General features: G+C 38.4%; 1 protein-coding gene across 1 annotated transcript in view; it reads left to right on the plus strand.

The window, feature by feature from the left end:
- PLA2R1 (phospholipase A2 receptor 1) overlaps nucleotides 1–21774 on the plus strand; it is a 41173-nt gene that overhangs the window by 4209 nt on the left and 15190 nt on the right. Inside the window, exons 2-17 of the mRNA XM_008645050.2 lie at nucleotides 3048–3431; nucleotides 5679–5846; nucleotides 6934–7107; nucleotides 8263–8376; nucleotides 9021–9164; nucleotides 10152–10340; nucleotides 11705–11862; nucleotides 13207–13314; nucleotides 14944–15056; nucleotides 17135–17304; nucleotides 18482–18684; nucleotides 18981–19126; nucleotides 19604–19688; nucleotides 20066–20198; nucleotides 20594–20629; nucleotides 21141–21298. Coding sequence (XP_008643272.1) covers nucleotides 3149–3431; nucleotides 5679–5846; nucleotides 6934–7107; nucleotides 8263–8376; nucleotides 9021–9164; nucleotides 10152–10340; nucleotides 11705–11862; nucleotides 13207–13314; nucleotides 14944–15056; nucleotides 17135–17304; nucleotides 18482–18684; nucleotides 18981–19126; nucleotides 19604–19688; nucleotides 20066–20198; nucleotides 20594–20629; nucleotides 21141–21298 — 2382 coding nt within the window. The 5' untranslated portion in view covers nucleotides 3048–3148. The remainder of the gene's footprint in view (nucleotides 1–3047; nucleotides 3432–5678; nucleotides 5847–6933; nucleotides 7108–8262; nucleotides 8377–9020; nucleotides 9165–10151; nucleotides 10341–11704; nucleotides 11863–13206; nucleotides 13315–14943; nucleotides 15057–17134; nucleotides 17305–18481; nucleotides 18685–18980; nucleotides 19127–19603; nucleotides 19689–20065; nucleotides 20199–20593; nucleotides 20630–21140; nucleotides 21299–21774) is intronic.

Raw genomic sequence — 21774 nt, forward strand, 5'->3', positions numbered from 1 at the left:
CGGAGCCCCTGGGGACCTGCTCGGCTGGATTTGCTTCGCGCCCTGTGCGTCCTCACTGCTTCTTATTCCGCTGCCCATTGCGGTCCTCCGTGCACCCGGAGGGCATAGGGATGTTTTTTTTACTCATTTCCAGTAAATCCCAGTTACTTTATTATCACATAAGCAATTCTCGCTGCTTTTTTGGAGGGAAGGAAATGGGAGGTAAGGAGGAAGGAAATGAAGCTATCGTGCTCGCCTAGTTTTGTTACAGCCGTTTATTCCCGATTAGCTGTGTTGAGCCCAAGTAAACAGGAACCTGGAGGTACTGCTCAGCAATCAGCTCTTCATCTGGGGCTGCACATCAGCTCCAGGCTTCGCTTCTGGGAGTATGTTTCTTGTCACCTTGTCCTTGTGTGGAGGGGCCTGGATGTAGGAGAAGCAGATCTATTCCAAAGGCTTTCCTTCACCCATTCAGTTTCTAAAGCATAGATTATCTCCTTTCTTCTTTGGGTCCTCTGAGGCCTGCAAGTTCACAGAGCTCCATTGCAGCTCTTCATCTGCAGGAGTTTGGGCACAGACCTCTCCCTGACACCAGGAGCTTTGTAACAAAACCCATCTATGTGAGCAAATGGATGGTGTAGCTTTGCAAGCTGAAAGGAGGTGAGCGTGGAGGAATTCCCAGGCTTGATGTTGCTCCAGTTGTCTCATTGCCCCACTTGAAGACAGAGCTGAGCTGGAGCTCATGGAGCTGTCACTGAGCCTGCCATCTCTCATTTCTTACTTCTGCGGTGAGCTGGCTGTTTCCTGGCAGTCCTCAGGCCAGCACAGCTCTCTTGCCAGTTGCATTTTGTATGTGGGGAATGGAAACCACTTTTGGAAGGGGGCTCAAGAATTATGGTCTGGTTGTTCTTGGCACAAGTTGCCCCAGAATGAAAAAGGAACGTTATTCACAGAGATCATCCAGATGGGTTATTTGTGTAGGCTGGGAAAGAACCTTATCTTTTCTCAGCAGTCGTTGCAACTCTTAAGAGCCTTACAGATAAAGGCTTTCGAAGGTTGAGAATCCTTCACCTTTGGGTTGTGGTCTTGCCCCCCCACCCCAGGAAGGTGCTGTATGGGAGATGCTGCATGCTGCAGATGTTGATAAACTTTGTCAAACTCTCAATCCAAGGGTGAATCCCAGTATCCTGGTAAATTAACCTCATTAATCAGTGTTTACTAGTGCTAACATTCCAGTTTTTAGTTATCTAGAAAATTAACTGTGTTTTTTGGTCAGCGAAGATAAGACTGCTGTGGAAAAGACATACCCTTAGCATGAGAGGCAGAAACTCTCTGGCCATGTAGATAGAGACACCTGTGTTGCCCATGGAGGATTGGGTTGGCTAAGAAGGATGAAACCAGTACAAACTGCAAAACTTCACTGAAAACTCAAAAGCAAAGGGCCAATCTGGGTATCTCTCACAGTGTCTGATGGGTTTTCAGTGAGCTCAAACACTGAGAGCTGTAGAGGTACCATGGATCAAAGGAAACTTGCTCACCCCTAACTGGTTAAGGACTCAATGTAGGACAGCTGCCAAGTGCTTGAAAGATGCAATTTCATGTATCAGGCTGTATTTTCACCTGGTGCCAGTCAGAAGGGCTTGCTCCTGCTCTATCACAGACTGCCAATCTTTATAGCCATGGGGGAAACGGCCACTGCTACCAGTGCCACAATCTGCAGTGCCACCTCTCTGTAAGTCATAATGTGCTCTATGCAGAATCTGTAACCAAAACCCTCTCCACAATCTATATCCTCTCTGTTCTGTTTGTTGTGTGCATATTATATTGTTGAGCTGATCTCCTGTGTGCCTGTTACACAGCACTGTCACAGTGCTGCTTGAAGCATCTTCCCTTTTTAGGGCCACACCTAAGCTCTATGCACTAAACTCAGACACAACATCTGGGTGGACCTCTGCATCTCATACTTATTTGTGGGCTTTGTCAATTTGAGAGGGATTTTTTATTATCATAGTTAGTGCTTCAGTATGCTAGGTGTAGTGAATTACAGAAATTTGAAAGTATGCATGGCAGAAATTCTCATTGTAAAATTTGAAGGCAAAATGCAAGTGCTGCTCAGGTTCTCAACACATAATTTCTTGAAGCATGAAATAAATATCTCACATATAATGTAAGCAGAAGTCCCTGGGTTATTTACCATTGGATTTCAGAGTGAATCAAGTAGCTGTGCTGTTACAGGCTTACATTTTGCTGATTTCCAGTTCCTCAGCTGCCCTCTTCTTTTTCAGTCTATATGCTCCGTTAAACTTTTGCTCCCAAGACATTAAACAGCTGACTTTTTTCACATACTTACAACATGATGTCACATATTTCAGTGAATTTCTATATGATTCCAAGAAATCTGGGATGTCAGGCTAGCTCCACATCTGCTCTTGTGGAGGGCAGTCACACATGGTTGAAAAATATGTATCTGATAGGAAAGGCATACTTTAACCCTTGGCCACCAGTTCTCATGGTATAACTAAATCCTACTATTTCTGTGTCCTATTGACAATGCAACTTATTTTCTTTCTGTTTCTGTAGTGGCAGAGTGAAGAATGAATATGGCAATGTCAGTCTTAAAATTTTTAGCTTTTACTTTAATTGCACTCTCCAATCTACATTGGGAATTATTTTGCAATATACAGCATGACTTCTTGTAATACTTAAACCTTTACTCCGTTACTGTGACCTTTATTCCCTCTTGGTGACCAGGGGCTTTTTTCTTTAAACAGTCTGATGTTTTTTGGCACCTCTTGTTTTTGTTTGAGGATTTTTTTGGCTATCCAACTTGAGAAATATTACCTGGATTTATTTTTGTGAGCTTGCAACTAGTCCACGTGTTAAAAAAATCAGCTGGCAGTAAATTTAGACCAGTACTCTGTAGTTTTTTGGAGTGTCAGTTATTCTGAAGGATATTTTCATTTCTCTTTCTAAATAGCTGCAATTAAAACATTTGGGTTTTGGTACTATTTAATCAATTTCAGTATTTTACAGACTGAAAGTGTGTTGGGTTTTTTCCCCCCCTACAGATAAAGGGATATTCATTATCCAGAGTGAAAATTCCAGCTTATGCATTAAAGTGGACCGAGCTAGCCTTGTTCTGGAAGACTGCAGTCAGCTCTCAGAAAAGATGTTATGGAAATGGGTATCCAACCATCGTCTATTCAACATAGGCAGCAGTACCTGTCTCGGACTGAACATCAGCAAACCAGAACAGCCACTAACAATGCTGGAATGTGATTCAAGTCAGTACTCATTATGGTGGAACTGTGATGGAAAAGCCTTAGTTGGTGTATCAGAGTACAAATTAGCAGTTGAAAACAACAAAGATATTGTGGCCAAAAAAAAATCCACTTGTCAATGGAAACAGTATATGTCCTATGATGAAGACCTTTGTGAACACCCATTTCAAGGTAAGAATAAAATTTTGTCATAGAAGTGTAGGTGGGAAATGTTTCAGAAGTTCTTTTGAAGGGGGAGGTCAGGTGCTTATGATCCCTTCCAGTCTCTATTGCGGTTTGGGACTCAAAGTTTGTGGAGGTTTTTTATGTGCAGTGGTTGAGATGAGCATATCACATAAGTGATACTCTTTTGTTAAACTGACCCCCAAAACCACCAGTATCTTTGCAAACCAGGAAATGCTCACTTCAAATCACCTGCAAAATTAAAAGGGTTACTAAGGATTTGCTGTTATTATCCTGCAACAGATAAACCCAAAGACAGATAAGAGGGGATTTGGAGTTCCTGTCACTGAAAATCAGTCTGTAATTGCAGTGTGCATGGACTAATGTCTGCAACGTTCAGCACCTGGACTCTGAACATGCCAAACAGAAACATGAAACAGAGATCAGAATTATGATAAATCCTGCTATAGAGCTAGTGAAGGTGTAGAAATGTACATCAAGATTCAGGTCTGCAGACCTGAACAGTTTTCCAGGTGACAGACTAAGATAAACCCATCAACTTCAAAAAGCAACAGACAGCCTGTACCTTTACCTCTTCCTCAGCATTTCTGTAGAGGGAGAGACCTGATGTTTGCACAGTGTCTCAGACTGAAGCTGTTGATTTTCCCCACTTGAACTGGGTGTTTGAGTTCTGGATCTGGTCTTTGTGGTTTCCCCTGTAGGTGCAGCTGTGCTCAGCCTCTGGTCTCACCAAACCCCTTCTTTTGGGACCTTTGATAACTGGGAAAGCACTACAGTGCCCAGCCTCTTTTTTAAAACCTAGTGGAATTTATGCTTAAGACGAGGCAGAAAATACTGAAATCCATAAAAATTCGTACCCATTTGCTGTGTACATACAGTGAGATGAAAGTAGACCTGGTTTAGCCCTATTGCTGCAAGATCTCAGATGTGAGAAGAGGATCAGCCTTAGACAGGCACTTGCAGCCTAGTTTCAGGACCAAAGTATTTAATTGCGTTGGCAGAATCTCTTTCACTTCCAGGTTCTATTTTCCACTTCTACCACAGCTCATGCACAGGCAAAGGCAAGCCACCAAGCAAAGGGGGTGGGGGATAGCTACCTTCAAAGAAAAAAGAAAACATATATATATATATATACACATATATATACACACACACACACAACTGTGGTAAGAGGTCTGTAGCAATTGAATTTGGTTTCTTGCCAGGACTGAGATAATCCCTTGTACCTCCATAGCTGGCAGCACAGTAGCAGGCAGACAGAGAAGCAATCCTGATTTATTTTTTGACTTGTTCCTTGTGTTGTCTGTTCATTCACCTCAGACGGGGATTTACCATGTGTAAACTGCTCTTTTATATGTGCACAGCCAGTCATTAACTCTGGAAACCTCTAGGAACCTGGCAGTATGTATTGATTCTGTAGTTGAAGGACTTTGATCTCAAAGCTATCAACGTGCAATCTTTGATAAACAATTTCATTCAAAGAGTGACTGTGATTCTTTGACCTTTTTTAGAAGCTCTGAGGTTTAGGGGACACTCACTGAGGTAAAGCTTTTACAACTTTCAGTTGCACTGGATTCTCTCAATATTTTGGTCCTCAAAGTACAATAGGAAAACATTTTGTAAGGCATTGATTGTGGCAACAGATGTATGTAGCATCAATTCTTCAGCTATGTTATTATTCTCCATGGGACAAAGACTTGGTTTTGAAAGTGTATTAAATATTCCTTTGTCTTGTACATTTCCTTTCCCAAAGAATGACAAAGAGAATGGAAAACACATTAGAAATCCACTTTATAAAGAGTGGGAGAAGCAAGGGAAATAATGTTAAATTAGTCATCTGTCATAGACTAATAAATAAGTAGAGTTTGCATCTGAGTGTGTACTGATTTAACTAACTGTTGTTTTATGTAGTTGTTCTGACATGTAAATGCAGACTTTGTGTTAATTGATCAGATTTTGGGGGTTGTGGTTTTGTTTGGGATTTTTTTTGTCAATGGAGTAAGTTACAAGATTGTGCCTCGTGACAAATTTAATAAATTATTATTTCCAGATTCTGTTTACTGAAATTATGCTGCTCATGCTTGTAATGCTGTGTTATCAATTATAAATTAAAATTCAGAATGAACTGTAGACATTTTATTTTTATCACTGCTATTAAAAACAGTAATAATGACGTGGGGGGGAAAAATTTTTGTGGTCTGCATTCTTTTAATCTCTGCATTGTATTTTTTGCAGAAACATACACCTTGCTGGGAAATTCTTTTGGTTTCCAATGCGTTTTTCCATTTAAATATAACAACAAATGGTATTATGAGTGTACTAGAGATGGAAGGGAATCTGACTGGTGTGCCACAACAACTCACTATGAGCAAGATGAAAAATGGGGGTTTTGCCCAAATGCTGGTAAGATGTTACTTGTCTTCGCTCTCCCTCCTCCATGAGTTTGTTCTTCGTTAGTAATACTAGGCCGCAGTCTGGTTTTGGATTACTTCCCTTCTGTTAGAGAGGAGCGTCTCTTTAAAAAACACAAAGGAAGACTTTAGCAAATTTATTGTAATTTATCCTGTTCGACCTTTGGAGACTTAAGTCCTTATTGCAACAGCAAAACTACAGGGGGTAGCAGAAGGACCTTATTCTGTGCAGCCCATTGAGCTTACCCTGCAGCCAACCCTCTCTGTCCTAGTGACACACAGGCAGCTTTTGTGGAACACATAACCTAAGGGCTGCTCTGCAAAGTCATGGTCTACTTTTGACTGCATTGTATCTTGCACATTCCTTTTCTTCTGTGCACTGCTTGAATGTGTCTTGGGCCTAAAAAGTAGTATTTTAAAAAGTACTTCCTGTTGAAAAGATTTTGGATGTATAATCTTTGTGAATATTCCAGGTTCTTGCATAAATAAGCAAAATAGTATCTCCTATCAGTAGAAGTGGTTTGGAAATGCCTTTCCTGATCAAGCTACATTTCAGATCTCTGTTCCAAAGCATCTTAAAAACAGCTGTAAATGTGTCTTTGTAGTGGGTATTTCTGGGCAGCCGTTAAAATAGATAGTATTTGCAGCCTTGCTTATCCTTTTAATTATAGGAAGCTTATTCTCTTGAGTACAAAGTCCAAGGAGATCCAGTGACTGTTGCTTCACGAGTTGGGCAAGGTGTTCACAGTTTGAATATTTCAACATTCAGCTTTAGAAACAAATGATTAGTCAGAATAAATTAAAATGTAGCTGTGTCAGCTTCATGAGAGCTGTGAAAATCATCACCAGCTGCAGATCAGCTTCCGAGTATTTTATCAACCATATGAAATTTGGAGCAACATTTTATTTCATTAGTGCCCTATTTCCCTATGTGCTTTAACAAAGGAGCAGGAAAGGTGATCATAATCGTGCTTCCGTTGGGATACTGCTGTCATTAATTTATTTAATTGTTCAAGGTTTTATGTTTCTGATTGGTTTTGGAGTCTTGGGCAGTTGGTGACGAGTCTGTTTTTGAGTAGAGAGTGGCTGTGACATTTTCTGGGAGAAGAACCCCGACACACACATCTGCTACCAGTTCAACCTTGCGTCTGTGCTGAGCTGGAGTGAGGCTCGGGCTGCTTGTCAGCTGCAAGGAGGGGACCTGCTCAGTATCACCGACCCTGAAGAGCAGAACTACATAAGTAACTTAAGCAGTGAGTAGACATTTCTCTGGGGACCTCATAGGAAACCTGTAGTTAGATTTCTTCCTTACCTGTGCAAAGGGGTACGCTTTGGAGCCTAATACTCTGTGTGATGTCTCTCCCATTGCTGCTTGTGGGGCTTTGCCATGTAACACACCTCAGTAGAGCTTCTTGAAAGAGCAAGGACGAAGGTAAGTTCCCACCTTAATAAACTGAAGTGCAGAAGCGATGGTATGTTGTTTGTTACGTGAGGGTGTAATTTGCTCAATTCTCCCTCCCCACAGAGATTCCCATTCATCCTGCAGCTGTGGTTAGGGAGTGTGTTTGTTTCCTTTGGAGGATTATACATGTGTTTACCTTCTCTGCAATGTACCTTGGTGTCCCTTTCTCTTGCTAAGTTTTCTTTGTAAGCTGGACTTCACCAAATGTGAATGACAGAACATTTCTGCAGGCTTGACGTGAACATCTTGTATGGGGAAAGTGCCAGCTCTGTTTTTATAAATGGATGTTACTTCTCCTCTGATAAGCAGTTTGCTTTTCCTCTTGGAGCAAATGTCTCAGGCCAATTGTGCAGAGCCTTCTGAGAGCTCTTTCATGGGTATTTTAATGTGCATGGAGAAGATCAAGTGGAGGAATGGGTGGTGGAGCTCTGATGCAAAGGTTGCCTCAGGTTTCTCATCCATTGCTTCCCACTATTGCTGGTTTTCAATTGAAGGATATAAGCTAAATGGAAGTTTTAAAAATAATTTCATTAGCTTTTTGATATGCCTGCAGGGCTGTAAAGGCTTCTGAAAGTAGTTTGGTTTATGGAAAGCTGAAATAGGCTAGCGTTTATGTAAACAGGCTAGCATTTATGTAGCTCCTTGTTCTAGATTGAACTTCTAAGGTCAGCAACAACTTCTGCAGGAAAGGTTTGCAGGATGAGTGGCTTTTGAAGGATTTCAGGTTTCTCAGTCTGTTTCTTTTCATCTCTGTGTTGATTAACAAAGTAACAGACTTTTTCTAAGGACAGAAAAAAAAGCCAACCAGCCTAAACTTTCTGGAGACTGCTTTGAAGTTTTGTTTTATTCCAGTTGTAAGAAGTCAGGACAGCAGGTCTATGCCTGTAGATATTTTAAAGCTTGGGGAAAGCATGCAGTATTACTTTGTTTATTTTTTCTGTTGCAGGGCAGTTAAATACCACAGACATGATGCTGTGGACAGGCCTGAACCGCCTGGATGAAGACGCTGGCTGGCAGTGGTCCGATGGAGCACCTCTAATGTTTGTGAACTGGAGAGCAAGTACTTGATGTTCCTCTTGGATATGTTATAGCAGCATAATGAGATGCTCTCTATAACTACAGCTTGGTACAACACTGCTGTTCCTACAGCTACGTTTGAAAGTGGAATTAAGTGAATGAGTGCACTTTTTTTTGGTAGAAATACTTATCCATATTCATGAACTGAAAACCCTTCTAGGGGTGTAACATCAAGTGAGATCGATCTGTTCAAAGCATTAATGGTCTAGTCCTTTTGTCATTTACTTTTAAAGATGTTTTTAAGGGTTCCAGTTGAATATTTAAAAACTGTACCTACTTTCATGGAGGAAAGGAGTTTCAATTTGTTTATGTTAGCAAGCTTAATTAACATTAGCACATTAACATGAACTTTATGACTTGGTTTGCTACATTTTGAAGTCTGTCCACCAGCAGTTGAAGACATTCAAGCTTGTTTCAGCCTCTCATCTGAGAGCAGCAGCCAAGCAGGCATGTAATTCATCGTCGGTGTTCAACTGTCCATAGTACTGGTGTAATATTACTAGAAGTTTGGGTGTGCAGGGATGTTTATCCATTAATTCAGGAAGATGCAGAGAACCTCATGACACCATTTTAAAACTATGAACTGATTTTTTTGTAATTTTGTGCTTCTCAAAAATGTGTTTGCAGATGTCTCTGATAAACGTTTTAAAGAAAATCATTGTGCAGTGATTAATCCAAGATTGAAGTATGGCTGGAACAGTTATCTATGTGAATCTGGATTGCCTTTTGTATGCAAGAAATATTTAAATAAGACAGAGCATGACAGGCTGGGTAAGTCTCTCAGTGTTTACTGTATCCTGTTTGTGAGTGTGCAAGGAGAGCAAGAGAAGCCACCTGACTATAAAGGCAGCAAAACAGGATCACAGCTGCACTAAATGTGTGGGTTTGCTAGTTTAAGTTGAATACTATTTACTTTAACTGATGTAATAATACTTTCTTCTGTTTAAATTCAGTCATTGGAAACACATTGAGAGTCTTAGAACAAACAGGTAATTTTAATACAAATAGCATTTACTTGATTCCTTACACCATCAGAATGCTCATTCTCCTTCATATTACAATAAAAGCCCCACTAATGAGTTGCAAAATAGGTTTTCAGTGTGAATGGAATTAACCAGTGGCACACAGAGAAGAAAGCTGTATAAATGCAGCACAAAATTTTCAGGTTTTTTATGATGTGCTGTACTTTTGACATACTAAAAAAGCATTGTACATATACTTCAAGTGTTTATACAATGAGTATAGGATACATAATACATAGAATGAGTCAGGCTCTTGTTCTGTGAGAAAGTTAAACACAGAATTGAGTTTATTCTAACCCAAATTTTTGGTTTTGTAAGAAATATATAGGTTCAGCTCCTTCCTAGTAACTTAAAGAAAGTTTAGCAGCCTGTTTCAGGTAATAAGGAAAGACTTATCCAAACTTTCTATAGGTAATGCATCTGAAAAAGCTTTATCTGTCTTTGAATCAGCTTCAGAGGTAATAAGGGAGATAAACTGTGTTTTAAACTGAATTAGTATTTGCACTAGTCCAGCAGCCCAAACAGTTCAATCATCAAATAAAGTGGAAGAAATTTCAGTTTGCTTGGTAGGTGATGATCCACAGAGCAGGAGTTTTGGCCTCCTTAAGTCATCTTGGACAACTCAGTTTTCAACATTTGAAGATTTAAAAAAAAAAAAAATCTCTGAATGTGTTATGAACATATAAGCTTGGCAATTCTATCTAATATATATGAACTTGGTGTGCTCATTTAAAAGATACATGGAAGTATTATGCCACTCGTTGTGACGCTGGTTGGTACCCACACAATCGCAACTGCTACAGACTCCATAAAGAGGAGAAGAGCTGGAATGATGCTTCACTCTCATGCCAAAGTGAAAATAGCAGGCTCATTAGTATATCCTCCATGGCAGATGAAGAGCTGCTCCTTAACTTGCTTGAAAGTGGTGAGTTTGGGGAGTTCAGGTGTGCGGTGTTTCTTGAAGTGTTCTGTGGTGCTCTTCTGTGCAGCTCTTTGACATTGTTAGCCATCTAAGCACTGTATTACATGGCACACCCAAATTATGTTTGCAAAAAATGAAATCATGTTGCATGCCCATTCTAGGAGTCTTAAAAATGTATAGAGTCACCTTTTCCAGTAACCATTCTTTAAATAAAGATACGAGTCCACGAGGCAGACACAGTGAGGCCATAGTAAACATGCTAGCTTTTGTCCTTTCCTGTTCTTGCCTGGTTCCTTGCAAATTGTTGCAAAATATTCAGTGATCAACTTTATACTAGAGTTGTGCTTGGAAGCAAAACCAATTCAGTGTATCTTTTGCTTTCAAGCTGGCCTCTTCCACACTGCAAAATTGCTGCTGTTACTATGAGGGCAGAGTCCACTTTGATGTCAGCAGGGCGTATCAGAGCAGTTCTGCTGGTTCACATTGTCCTAAGAGGTAGCATAATTACACAGGGAAATTAGTGAACAAAAGCTCTTTGATGCAGCAATACCAATACTTTTGTTGTCATAACAGCAGCAAAGAAAAGTTAGTATTTTCTGCCTGCCACCATTTTCTACCAGTGTACTGGCAGAGCTGCACAGTTTGGTTGAGAGTTTGTCTCCCAGATCTGGGGCACAGTGACATGTAGAGATTAGGAGATTAACCTCCATGTCATCTTCCTCACTTCTATTAAGACCCTCCATAGATACCAAATACCATTATTTGCAGGGATGCTGTAATGGATAGATGTAATTGTTCTCAACTTGTATTCAGCTTCAGTCTGCTGCTTCTCTCTATCCTGCTTCAGGCTTCTCTTCAGGAGAAGGGCTTACATGCCTGAGAGCCTGAGTGCTTTTTCTGCTTTTTCTCTGGTCAAATATGACTTTACATCAAACTGCAAGCCTTGTTTCTCCTATGTTTGTCAGACACTGGTTACAACTGTGCTGTCACTGGACCCTATAAACTCTCAGAGAAACCTAAAGCTGAGTGTGCCACGGAAAATTATATGAAGAAATATTTCACTTCCATGTCAATTTTTCTACCCCATGCACTTCAAGAAAGTGCATATGCTCTTAATTTGCATTTTTCAGGGTTGTAGAGCCTATTATCATGTATGTTGATCTATTTTTGAAATTATTTGGTTTTCAAGAGTAGTAGAACATAGTCTCATCAATAAGGTTTCCTAAAGTTTATACAACTTTTTTTTTCCTGAAAGGGCATTCCTATAAAAATCCCATGAATAATTTTTAATGGTGGTGTTGATGTTAAAGAAAAAACAGGCTTTGTCACTTCACCATTAAAATCTGAACTCACTTACTCTTTTACAGAAAATGTAACAGAGACATGGATTGGATTATACAGTAACAACACCCCTGTTGTTTTTGAGTGGTCAGATAGCACCCCAGTAAAATTCTCTAACTGGCACAGACAAGAACCTAACACCTTTCAAAGAACAGGACAACTCTGTGTTTCAGCACAAGGACATGTAAGTTTTCTTTTTAAAAGAATTAGGCACTTTTTTTTTAGCTCATAATAATTTTGTTTCTTGCTGTGCATACTTTTTTAAACCATGACCTGGAGTATGACTTTGTTTTTTGATTCCCAATGTAGTGATGTTATGATAAATGCAGTGCAGCCTTTAGAAACCAATGCATTTTGCTGTGCTGATGCACAGAAAATTAATCACAGTTTTTGAGCTTATGTTCAATAAAAAATGCTACATATATAAAGCCTGCCAAATGGAAGAGAACAAATATGAGTGGGTATTTTGATAAAGTAATTTAAAATCCAAGTAGGTAATTATGTGTATCATAATTTATGATGCATAGGTTCTGGCCTTGAAAGTTTCAAATTCATGTTTTGAAAAACTGTCAGCTGTGCCTCTATTATCTTGGTATAAATATCTATAAATTTTATGGAGCATCTTTCAAAATCATAGTAGTCTAGGTCTACATAAAAGTATAGAAGTTGACAGCAGGAAGATTGACACCAAATCAGTCAGGGGTTGTAAAACAGGGAATAATGTTAAAGCAACACTGTCCTGTCTTGTTGGTATTCATGGCACTGTCAATTCTTTTGTAGTGTGGTCATGAGTTTATTTTACTTTTGCAATTAACAGTATTTAAATTTACTAATACATGACTTGCATAAGTAGCACCATAATTAAAAAAATTTTTTTGCTAAGTATGTTCTGAGCATGAAAACCGTATCAAGAAGAGTTTCTGCTGTCTCTACAGTAGTGGGTCCAGGTTGCAATTTTTAACTTGGGGAAAGCCAAGACAATTACAATGACTGGAAAATGTGTGTTCCTATTGGAAGCAGAAAATAGGACTTTGGAACAATTGGGGGTTTTAGATTCCAAAGTTGTATTTTACTCAGCTTGCAACTGTAAACAAACGAAATGTAAAATACAACGGAAAAGGAGGTTCAAGATAAAATTTTTCAAGCATTGTTTTTGATACATGTCCAGTATATACAGATGTGTGAAAATTATATGATACAGACTTTGTAATATCTTGAGTAAGGGCTGCTCAAATACAAAGAACTGTGATAGCTAGAAAGAAAAGTGCTCTGGCATGGCCATAGTGTTAGTTAATTAAGATGCTTTACATCCTGAACACTGATTCCGAGACAAACCTGTTTGTATGATTGATTGGAGATGTCCTGCTGATAGTATTGGTAGAAAGAAATGGATAAGTAAATGGAATGAGAAAAATTACTTATTTTTTAGTGAAGAGTTAAAAGAGAAAGAGAGAATGTAATCTAATGTTTGTATAGATATGCATGAGAATATGGGTATATACAGAATATATTCCTTTTTATTCCTTAGGAGGGACATTGGAGGATTAAAAAATGCGAAGACAAATTTTTCTATATTTGCAAAAAAGCAGGTGAATTTAATAGTGTCTCACCTGAACTGGAATCGAGTTGTCCAGAGGTAAGTTGGTTTGTGGTTGTTTTAGAACTATACTTATGACATAGAATCTTACAGGTAGCCTCTAAATACAGCTACAGAACATATGGATGCAAATAGAGAAATAATTTTAGGTTGTCATATTAAAGACATGCATGTTTTGCTTGGAAAAATCTCATTTTTTGGTTTAAAAATGTGTAAACTAAATTTTAATGTAAGATTAAAAGCCTTCACAAGATGCCTTTCATGGCTTGTTGTTTCATCAGTGGTTGTGACCCAAGTTCCTATTTCTTTCTAGATCAAAAGTGAAGCCCTTTTATCCACCATCTGTGTAAATAATGGCTGTTATATGATGCCTCATCCCCACACATGGTTTTCATACATTGAAATGGAATGTCAGGGTGAAAAACAATCCGTTTCATTGACATGGAGGGTGAACTCTTCCACTCGTACACTAGCATTCTGTTTGCTTTCAAACACAAACGGGGAGGAGCACAGCTGTCTAACTGGGACATTGCATCATATTTTCAGGCATTTAGGCTCTGCATTCTGGTAGTAAAAGGAAGTGAGTTAAAGTATGGCTTTATTTGCCATCAGTTCCTTTTCACAGTGTGGAAACTTGTTGAGTTTCTGTTATATTCAAAACTGTGGAGGAAAACATCTCTCTTCTCTAACCTGCTTTACTATTTAGCTCATTGTTTTCCCTTTTTAAATTTCCTGTCCTGTTTCTTGAGAAATGAAGAAATGCAGCCAGTTCAGTAGAATTATAAGAAGGTTGAAGCTGAAATGTTTGGATTTCCCCAGATGTAGAGTGTCCAGAACCAGAGTTCTTGTCATAATATTATGGACATTATTGCTTGATTCCAGCTTAACATTTCCAAAAGTTTAGGGTGAATGCATTTATTTCATTTGGACCAATGTATTCCATCACTCAAGAATTTTGTGTGTCATTAGTGTAAGAAAGGTTTGTCACAGTCCTGACTGGGTGAAAAATGTGCAGAGCATCAAGATTTTCTTGACAAGCTGTAGTCAGCAGTTTCACAGCACTTCAACTTCTCAGTCCTGTGCGCCACAGGATTGAGTCTCAAGGTATTGAGCTACTGGTCTTAAGTATTTTAATCTGCTCTGGCAAACTTCTACTCAGAATAAATTTCTGCTTTTTGATGTTTCACACCCTGTAAAAACATTTGCTGAACCCCCTTACAGTCCCTTGGCTTTGATCCTTTTATTTCTAACATGCAAAAAGTTACATTCAGCTAATCAAAAGACCGATAGAGTGTATTATTTCTTTATTCTCTTGCTTATTTAAAACATTTAATCTTAAGACCAGGCAGATATTGCTGCATGAACTCACACCAGCAGAACTTACACCAGTCCAGGTGGTGTCTTTTGGACACCCAGGGGGGAATAGTGTGAAATAAAAGGCTAATAATGAGATGAAATGAGGCAGGCTGACCACTGACTCAGTGTTCTGGCTCATCTGATATCCACATTTCGAGTGACATTGAGGGTAACTGCTCTTCAACCATGGTAGGAAAGAAAAGGTCTATAGGGATGCCAGGGATCAGCAGACAGAAGGTACAAAAGGGGAACAAGTTTTTAACAACTACACAATACTTAATAATCTATAAAATAATGTTCATTTCTTTTAAGGGATGGGAAAGACATGGTGGATATTGTTACAAAATCGACAGTACCCCTCGAAGTTTTGAACATGCTTCCAGTGGTTATTTCTGCCCATCTGCACTTGTATCAGTAACAAACAGGTAGTTAATCCTATTAGACAGTGTGAAGATACCTCTAACAAGAGCTGTTCTAACTTTATAAAGTGTTGCATGGCAAAAGATATTACCATAGTGAAATAATTTTTGCTTGTGAGGTGAGCGTAATTACTAACACTGGCTAAAATCAAGGGTGTGTTTTGCTTTAATTTTTAATTGAAAATAAATTTAGTAAAAAGCAACTGTGAGGCTAATAAACACTTACAGCAATGTGTACACCTGGGCATGCAGGAATTCAAAGAATATGCTTTCTGCAGGGGTTTGTAACATCTTTAAGAAACTTCATTGGTGTCCTTGGAAGGTGTACTGAAAAATGAAAACATACTTTTTATAATGAAAAGATACAGAATTTTAATCCAAATCAATTAACGTTTTATAAATCCTTCTATTAATGTATTCATTTTATGTGAGTTCTCAGCAAACTCTCAGGGTAAGAGAGAGAATGTTTGAAAGCGCTTGTCGCTGTTTTTCCATGCCTTGTTCTTATTTACCTCTATTCCAGCTTTAGCAAGAGCTTTCTCCTCTGCAGATGTCTGGATGCTTGGGTTCTCTCTGCTCTCTTTGTTATTTACCCTTTATGTTGGCTTTCCATTAGAGTTTGACATACTGATAGATAAATTACATAGGTACTTTAACTGCTGCATATTTATCATTAAAAAAAACCAAACTATCAAAAAAAGCCCAAACCCTAAAAGTTCAAGGAGGAAATGTCTGCTCCCTTTAGACTAGGAGAAGCAGACACCAGCAATCAGATGAATAGTAGGTAGTTTTTTTGGAAAACACTGGCTACCCTACATAAGGACTTACATCAATGGGAATTTGTCCTGCCAGGTGGTTTCAGGATTGTGCACAGGGCGTACAGCACTGAGCTGCAGTGCAACAGTGGTCCTTTCAGGGAGAATAAAGGACAAATTCTTGCAGCTGAGCATTGGCAGCTCAAATGTGGCAGGGAGCTGAGGGCATGCTGCTCATCACTGGAATCATGTCTTCTGTCTTTTTCTGCTTTTTTATTTCTATTTTTTTCCCTTCTGGATGTAGCCATCACTAATTATGATGTTATTTCCCAGTTCCAGTTAGCAGCAGTGGCAAGGAGTAGCAAAAACATGGTAGTTAGTGGTTTTGTTAAATTACTGCTGAGGTTTGTTGTTCTGGAGTGAAAACTGCAAAAACTTTTCAGTTACTGATCCTAAAATGTTCATTAGATAGTAAGTTGTAGAGGAAGGAGAGTAGACATAAAAAGAGAACATGCAAAGGAAATGAAAATTAAGTACAAGTTCTGAGTCACTCACAGTTTTACAGATACATTCAGATTTTACACTAATGTCACCCTTATGGTACTTAGCCATTCTTTTCAAAGGCTGTGAAACCAAAAAGTCGAGTAAGTCTTCATCAAACTGGGAAACTGATAGGCAGCTGATTAAATGTGCTCATAAACGGAAACATTTTTGTATAATCCTATACCAGTTATATCAGAACTAATTGCATTTAAGTGACAATTGGATTACTATACACAACAATTATAACTTGCAAAGAGGCGTATATTTCTCACATAACTTCAGTGAAGAAATTAAAGAGGAAAAATGTGATTCCTTGTAGTCAGTTCAGCTGGTCCTTTGAGTCCTTCAGATCTGGTTTCTTAGTGCTGGTTTGTGTATTTGCTGGTTTCAACAGGACACTTCTGTGTGGAGATTTTTCTTTTCTTTCTTCTGGAGCTTTTTCAGACCCCACTAACTTTTTTTCTTCATACAAGGAGTTTCTTGTTTTTATTTGCATATCATTAATACATTCTGTCTTTATGTCTCATAATTTGAGCATTGAGGTTATAAGATCTCATTCTAGTGTTTCTTTTATGTGCTCACGTGCTGAAAAAAATAGGGAAAAATTGTGGCTTGTGCTACAGATTTGTGCCTCAAGTTCCCCACAACATTCTGTAGAAAAAATTAAGTACCTCTATTATATTTTTGTCTTCTCAGATTAATTTAAATAATTTCATGAGAGCTGTTCACTAAAATACCACTTTACCTATTTTATTCTAAAAACTTTATCTTCATTATTTTATTAAGGTTTGAGCAAGCTTTTATCAACAGTATGATCCGCAGCATGGTAAAATCTGAGAGAACTTATTTTTGGATAGGATTGCAAGACCTTAACAACACAGGAGAATATGTTTGGCTAAGTGCAGCAGGAAAGAATCTCTCCGTGAGCTACACGAACTGGAACAAGTACCAGCCACGTGAGTAGCATGCTGGTAAAAAAAGCAATGGCTTGGAAACTGGGGAGTGTGCACTCTTCCCCATGGCACCAGTGGCTTAGCAGGGACTAAAGAGTGCCAGTCCTCTCCTCTCTGCCTGGCCAAGAGAGCAGCAGACTTAACTCTGCTGTTGGCTCCATAACTTCCTACCATGGATTGAATTAGGTGAGTTGGCAGTTGTGGAGAAGCTGGAGCTTCCTTCCCAGCTTTCCACCTAGGTGCTGTTATCCTGGGTTGTGGTGGGATGCTGGACACCACTCTTCCCACGTGAGGCAAGGGAAATATTAATCTAGTGTTTCTTTTGTGTAATCAAATGCTGAAAAAAATACTGGAGAAAAATTGTGGCTTATGCTACAGACTTGTGCCTGAAGTTGCTCACAGTTGGGCCCTCCTTACAGACACAGCAAATCCCTGAAATTCTTCTTGTCCCATGAGGTGTTTTTCAAACATTCCTTTAGGAACTATAATACATTTGTTGTATACACCATATTTTTTTAAAACATCAAAAACAATACTTGATGTTTTCCATACATTTCTTTATGAATTTTTCAAGGATTTCTTGAGATTCCCAGCAACAGGTCCTAGAAAAGTAATGAATTTTATTCAGTAAAACTCACAGTTTTATATGAAAAATAGGCCAGCGGTTGCCAGATACATTTCTGTGAATAGCAGCATTGTGTGGAGGTTTCTTCTTCTTCCACGTTAGTTTGATCTTGATGCTTTATAGTAATTCTAAGGAAAATATTCCAAGGAAACAAAAAATGAAAAAATGAAATCGTTCAACCTTTGAAACATAAACCACTAAGCAATACCTGAAAACAGAGACATAATAATAAAGATACTCCATTTCAATAATGGCTCTCTGATTTGGACTCTTTATATTTATGGTTTTAGTACTGCATTTTGCAAAAGTAATGTTTTTAACTGCATTTCTTCTCCTGCATTTTGTGAGAGGAACTGTTTGTCATGGTTCATTTTACAAGCTCAATCTGGCCAAGACAGGCTGATAAACTGGCTGCTGACCAAAGAATTTGCTAGTTTTGTAAGTTCATTAAGGTTTTATCCAGAAACTCAGGTCAATAAAGCAGCCACTTGACCAAAAAAAATCACAAAATTCAGATGTTTTATTCTGATTTTCAACACTTACTCCCATGTCTAGGTCATTCTGGAGGATGTGTGGCTATGCGAGGGCAGCACCCTGTTGGTTATTGGGAGGTGAAAAGCTGTAAGGACTTCAAAGCAATGTCATTGTGCAGGCAAAAAGTTAATTCTTACGAAGAACCTGAACTTACCTTTCAAAAACAATCAAGTTCTTGCTATTTTGGATGGGAGTCAGAACCTAATCTGCTCAGCTGCTACAAGGTACATGTCAAACTTGCTTTGAGTTTTTCTGAATCTACACCAGCTTAGGGATATGCTGTTCCTAAAAAAATTTTGATAATGCATTATTTCTTTCACTCAACAAACAAAAATTACCTATTACCATCCTTCACTGCATTTAAAAGTCAGTGAAAGTAGTAACAAGAATCAGAGCTATACTTGGAATATACGTGGCTTCAGCTCGGAAAAACTGTGACTAATACCTTATTTCTTTGAGTTTCTGAAAAAACTGCTCTCTAAAATCAACTAACTTTATGACAATGTTTATTTTATTGCAGATATTTCACAATGAAAAAGTTCTGATGAGAAGAACATGGGATGAAGCAGAAGCATTATGCCAAGATTTTGGAGCACATCTTGCTAGTTTTAGCCACATCTTTGAAGAGACATTTTTGAACAATCTATTAAATACAATTTTTGATAGGTAAATATATTTTTAACACCAACAAGATTTATCTTAATCATGCTAATCTACAATTTAGGTTATTCCATCCTCTTTAGTAGTGTTGAAATAAGTCCCTACTCTAACATGAACTTAAAACTGGGTGAAATACATTAGCAACATTGCAATATGATTCTTTGTGAAGATGATTTTTGTGGTAAATGTTGAGCAGCTCTTATTGTCAAGGTGCTATTTTTGTGAATTATCATTCCTCATTGAAATGGAGGTTCAACAATTTTAATCCTATTTTAAATGTTTTCATCTTGTAAAATAGAATCTAACATTTAGTAGGAAAGCAAGAGTTTACTTCAAGGATACTAGAAAGTTAAGAAATGTATTATGGAATGATATATTGAATTAAAAAAGAAATTAATATATGTATTTGTACTATTAAAATATTTCTGAAATGGCTAAGGAAAATGGGCATGAGAAATGTTATTTTCTTTGTTTCTGTTATAGAACAGAAGAGAGACAGTTCTGGATTGGATTTAATAAAAGAAATGCACTTTCTGGAAGGACATGGCAGTGGTCTGACAAAACACCTGTAACTATCAGTTTACTCTGTATTTCGGTAACCTTTCGAGTCATATCTGAGCATAGGTTGAACCGAGGCAAAGGCTTTTAGATGTGGGCAGCTGCTGATAGTCATGTCAAAAAGTTGTTAGGTTTCAACAGCTATTCAGTTATTTTTATGAAGAAGTAGTCTGATATAAGATAGGTAGGTTGGACAGGACATTGGGAGAACATGACTATGGACCCTATTATTTGTATTTCACCATCATAATTTAGGTGGTCCTCTAGCTGTTGCTTAGATATTCATATTGTACACACATGTCTAAATCCTTCCTTTTCTCCATGATGAGGTTTTTAAATGCTTCATCTTGGGTTGTCAGTGAAAGAGAACAAATGTGCTGTTTTCAGGTTGTATCTTCGTTTCTGGAGCACACGTATGTTGAAGATGACTCAAGAAACTGTGGTGTGTTCAAAGTAAACAGAACAGTCTTTCCAGCACACTGCAATGACAAGCGTGAATGGATATGCAAAATACCAAAAGGTAAAATGTTAATTAGCATGCATTGTCTGTTACACACCTTACTTGCTATTCAGGAGAGACAAGGAAAAAACTACCTAAAAGTCTCCTTTTTAGCCACCTCTGGAGTTCTCAAAGTCTTCTGCATGAAATCATGGCAAAGCCAGAGGGGTTACTCCACTTATGTTTGTTGTCCAGTTAACTGATATAATGTGAACAGTCAGTTTAAAAATATATAGCAAGATTAGCAGTTAGTTAGAAATACTCATTCAAAGCTGTTATTCATAAAAACTACTGTAAATGTTTTTTAGTGAGTGTGGCAATTATTTTTTTTTATTCCATGTTTAACTCCTTTTTTTTAATCCCTGAACAAGAATAGCAATGTTCTTAATGATTTTTGGTTTGTATTTTTTTTGCAGGTGTTAAACCCATGAGTCCAGTTTGGTACACAGCTGGTATGACAATATTTTCTTTTTTTCATCTTGAAACAATATAACTTGGAAATACAATTAGAGCCTTTGTTAAAATAAAATAACTAAAATATTCTAAGTTGAAAATTTACAGTAAGGAACTCTGTAGAAACTTGTTGTTAGCAGATCAAATCTGCCACTGTTGTTTAGGAGCACTAGAGCATCAGCATTCGGTTTGGTTAAGGAATATTGCCAGTAATAAGCACAGGAGTTTGATAACCTCTCCATCACATTAAAACTGCCCTTCTGTTAAGCCTGGACGACTCTCTTGATATTACTGCAGTGTCAAGGGATAGAATGTTACAGAAGAAAACCAACTCATAGTCCATTTTTTTTCCCCCACAAATTGATACGTTAAATATTGTTCTGCTCTTCCTAGTGGCATATTTGTCCTCTGACATGTGGCTGCAGGCAGGCCATAGGGGTAAAAAAGAGATGGGACCTCAAATGAGTTTTTTACCCCTGCACAGCACTGACTCTTTTGCTCATTTTCTAGAACTGCCCTGGCTGTATTATCAAGGAGCAGAATATCTTTTCCACGTCAGCCCTGCAGAATGGGAAACCTGCAAGTTTGTCTGTGGCTGGCTTCGTGGTGGAATAGCAACAGTAAATTCTTCTGGTGAACAAACCTTTATTCAAAATAAAATAAGGAAGGTAAGAAAAACAACCCCTTTTAAAAAATAAACCCTCAGGTGGTAACTGACTGTTTTCTGCTGTGTCTTTTGGAGAATCTGTCTGCCTGTTATTCCAGGTAGAATCCAAAAGACATTTTACATTAGAAATAATGTTCTTGCTCTCTTCATTTCCCATACCTCTCCCTGAAGCCTTAGTTAGCTTAAGAAGTCAGTAACATTTCAAATCTGCAGAATCAGCTCTACTGTTGAGCAGGTTGATCAATCTGCCTCAAAAAGCCCAGGAGAAGCAAAACCCCAGCTTCCTATACCACAGCTGAGAAAGTAATTGGGGGCAAAGAGAAAGGTGTGTTTCATGTGTGGTGTACATCCTTCTCTGTTTCTTCCTCTCCCTCCACCCCTCTCTGACCAAGGGGAGCTGTCGTTGTTCCTCACATTCACACAGTGGTTCTGCATCCACTGGGATGTCTCCTGACCCAAGTGCAGTTCTACTCCACT

This window comes from Corvus brachyrhynchos, unplaced genomic scaffold (assembly GCF_000691975.1).
Source record: "Corvus brachyrhynchos isolate BGI_N302 unplaced genomic scaffold, ASM69197v1 scaffold490, whole genome shotgun sequence".
Lineage (NCBI taxonomy): Eukaryota > Metazoa > Chordata > Aves > Passeriformes > Corvidae > Corvus > Corvus brachyrhynchos.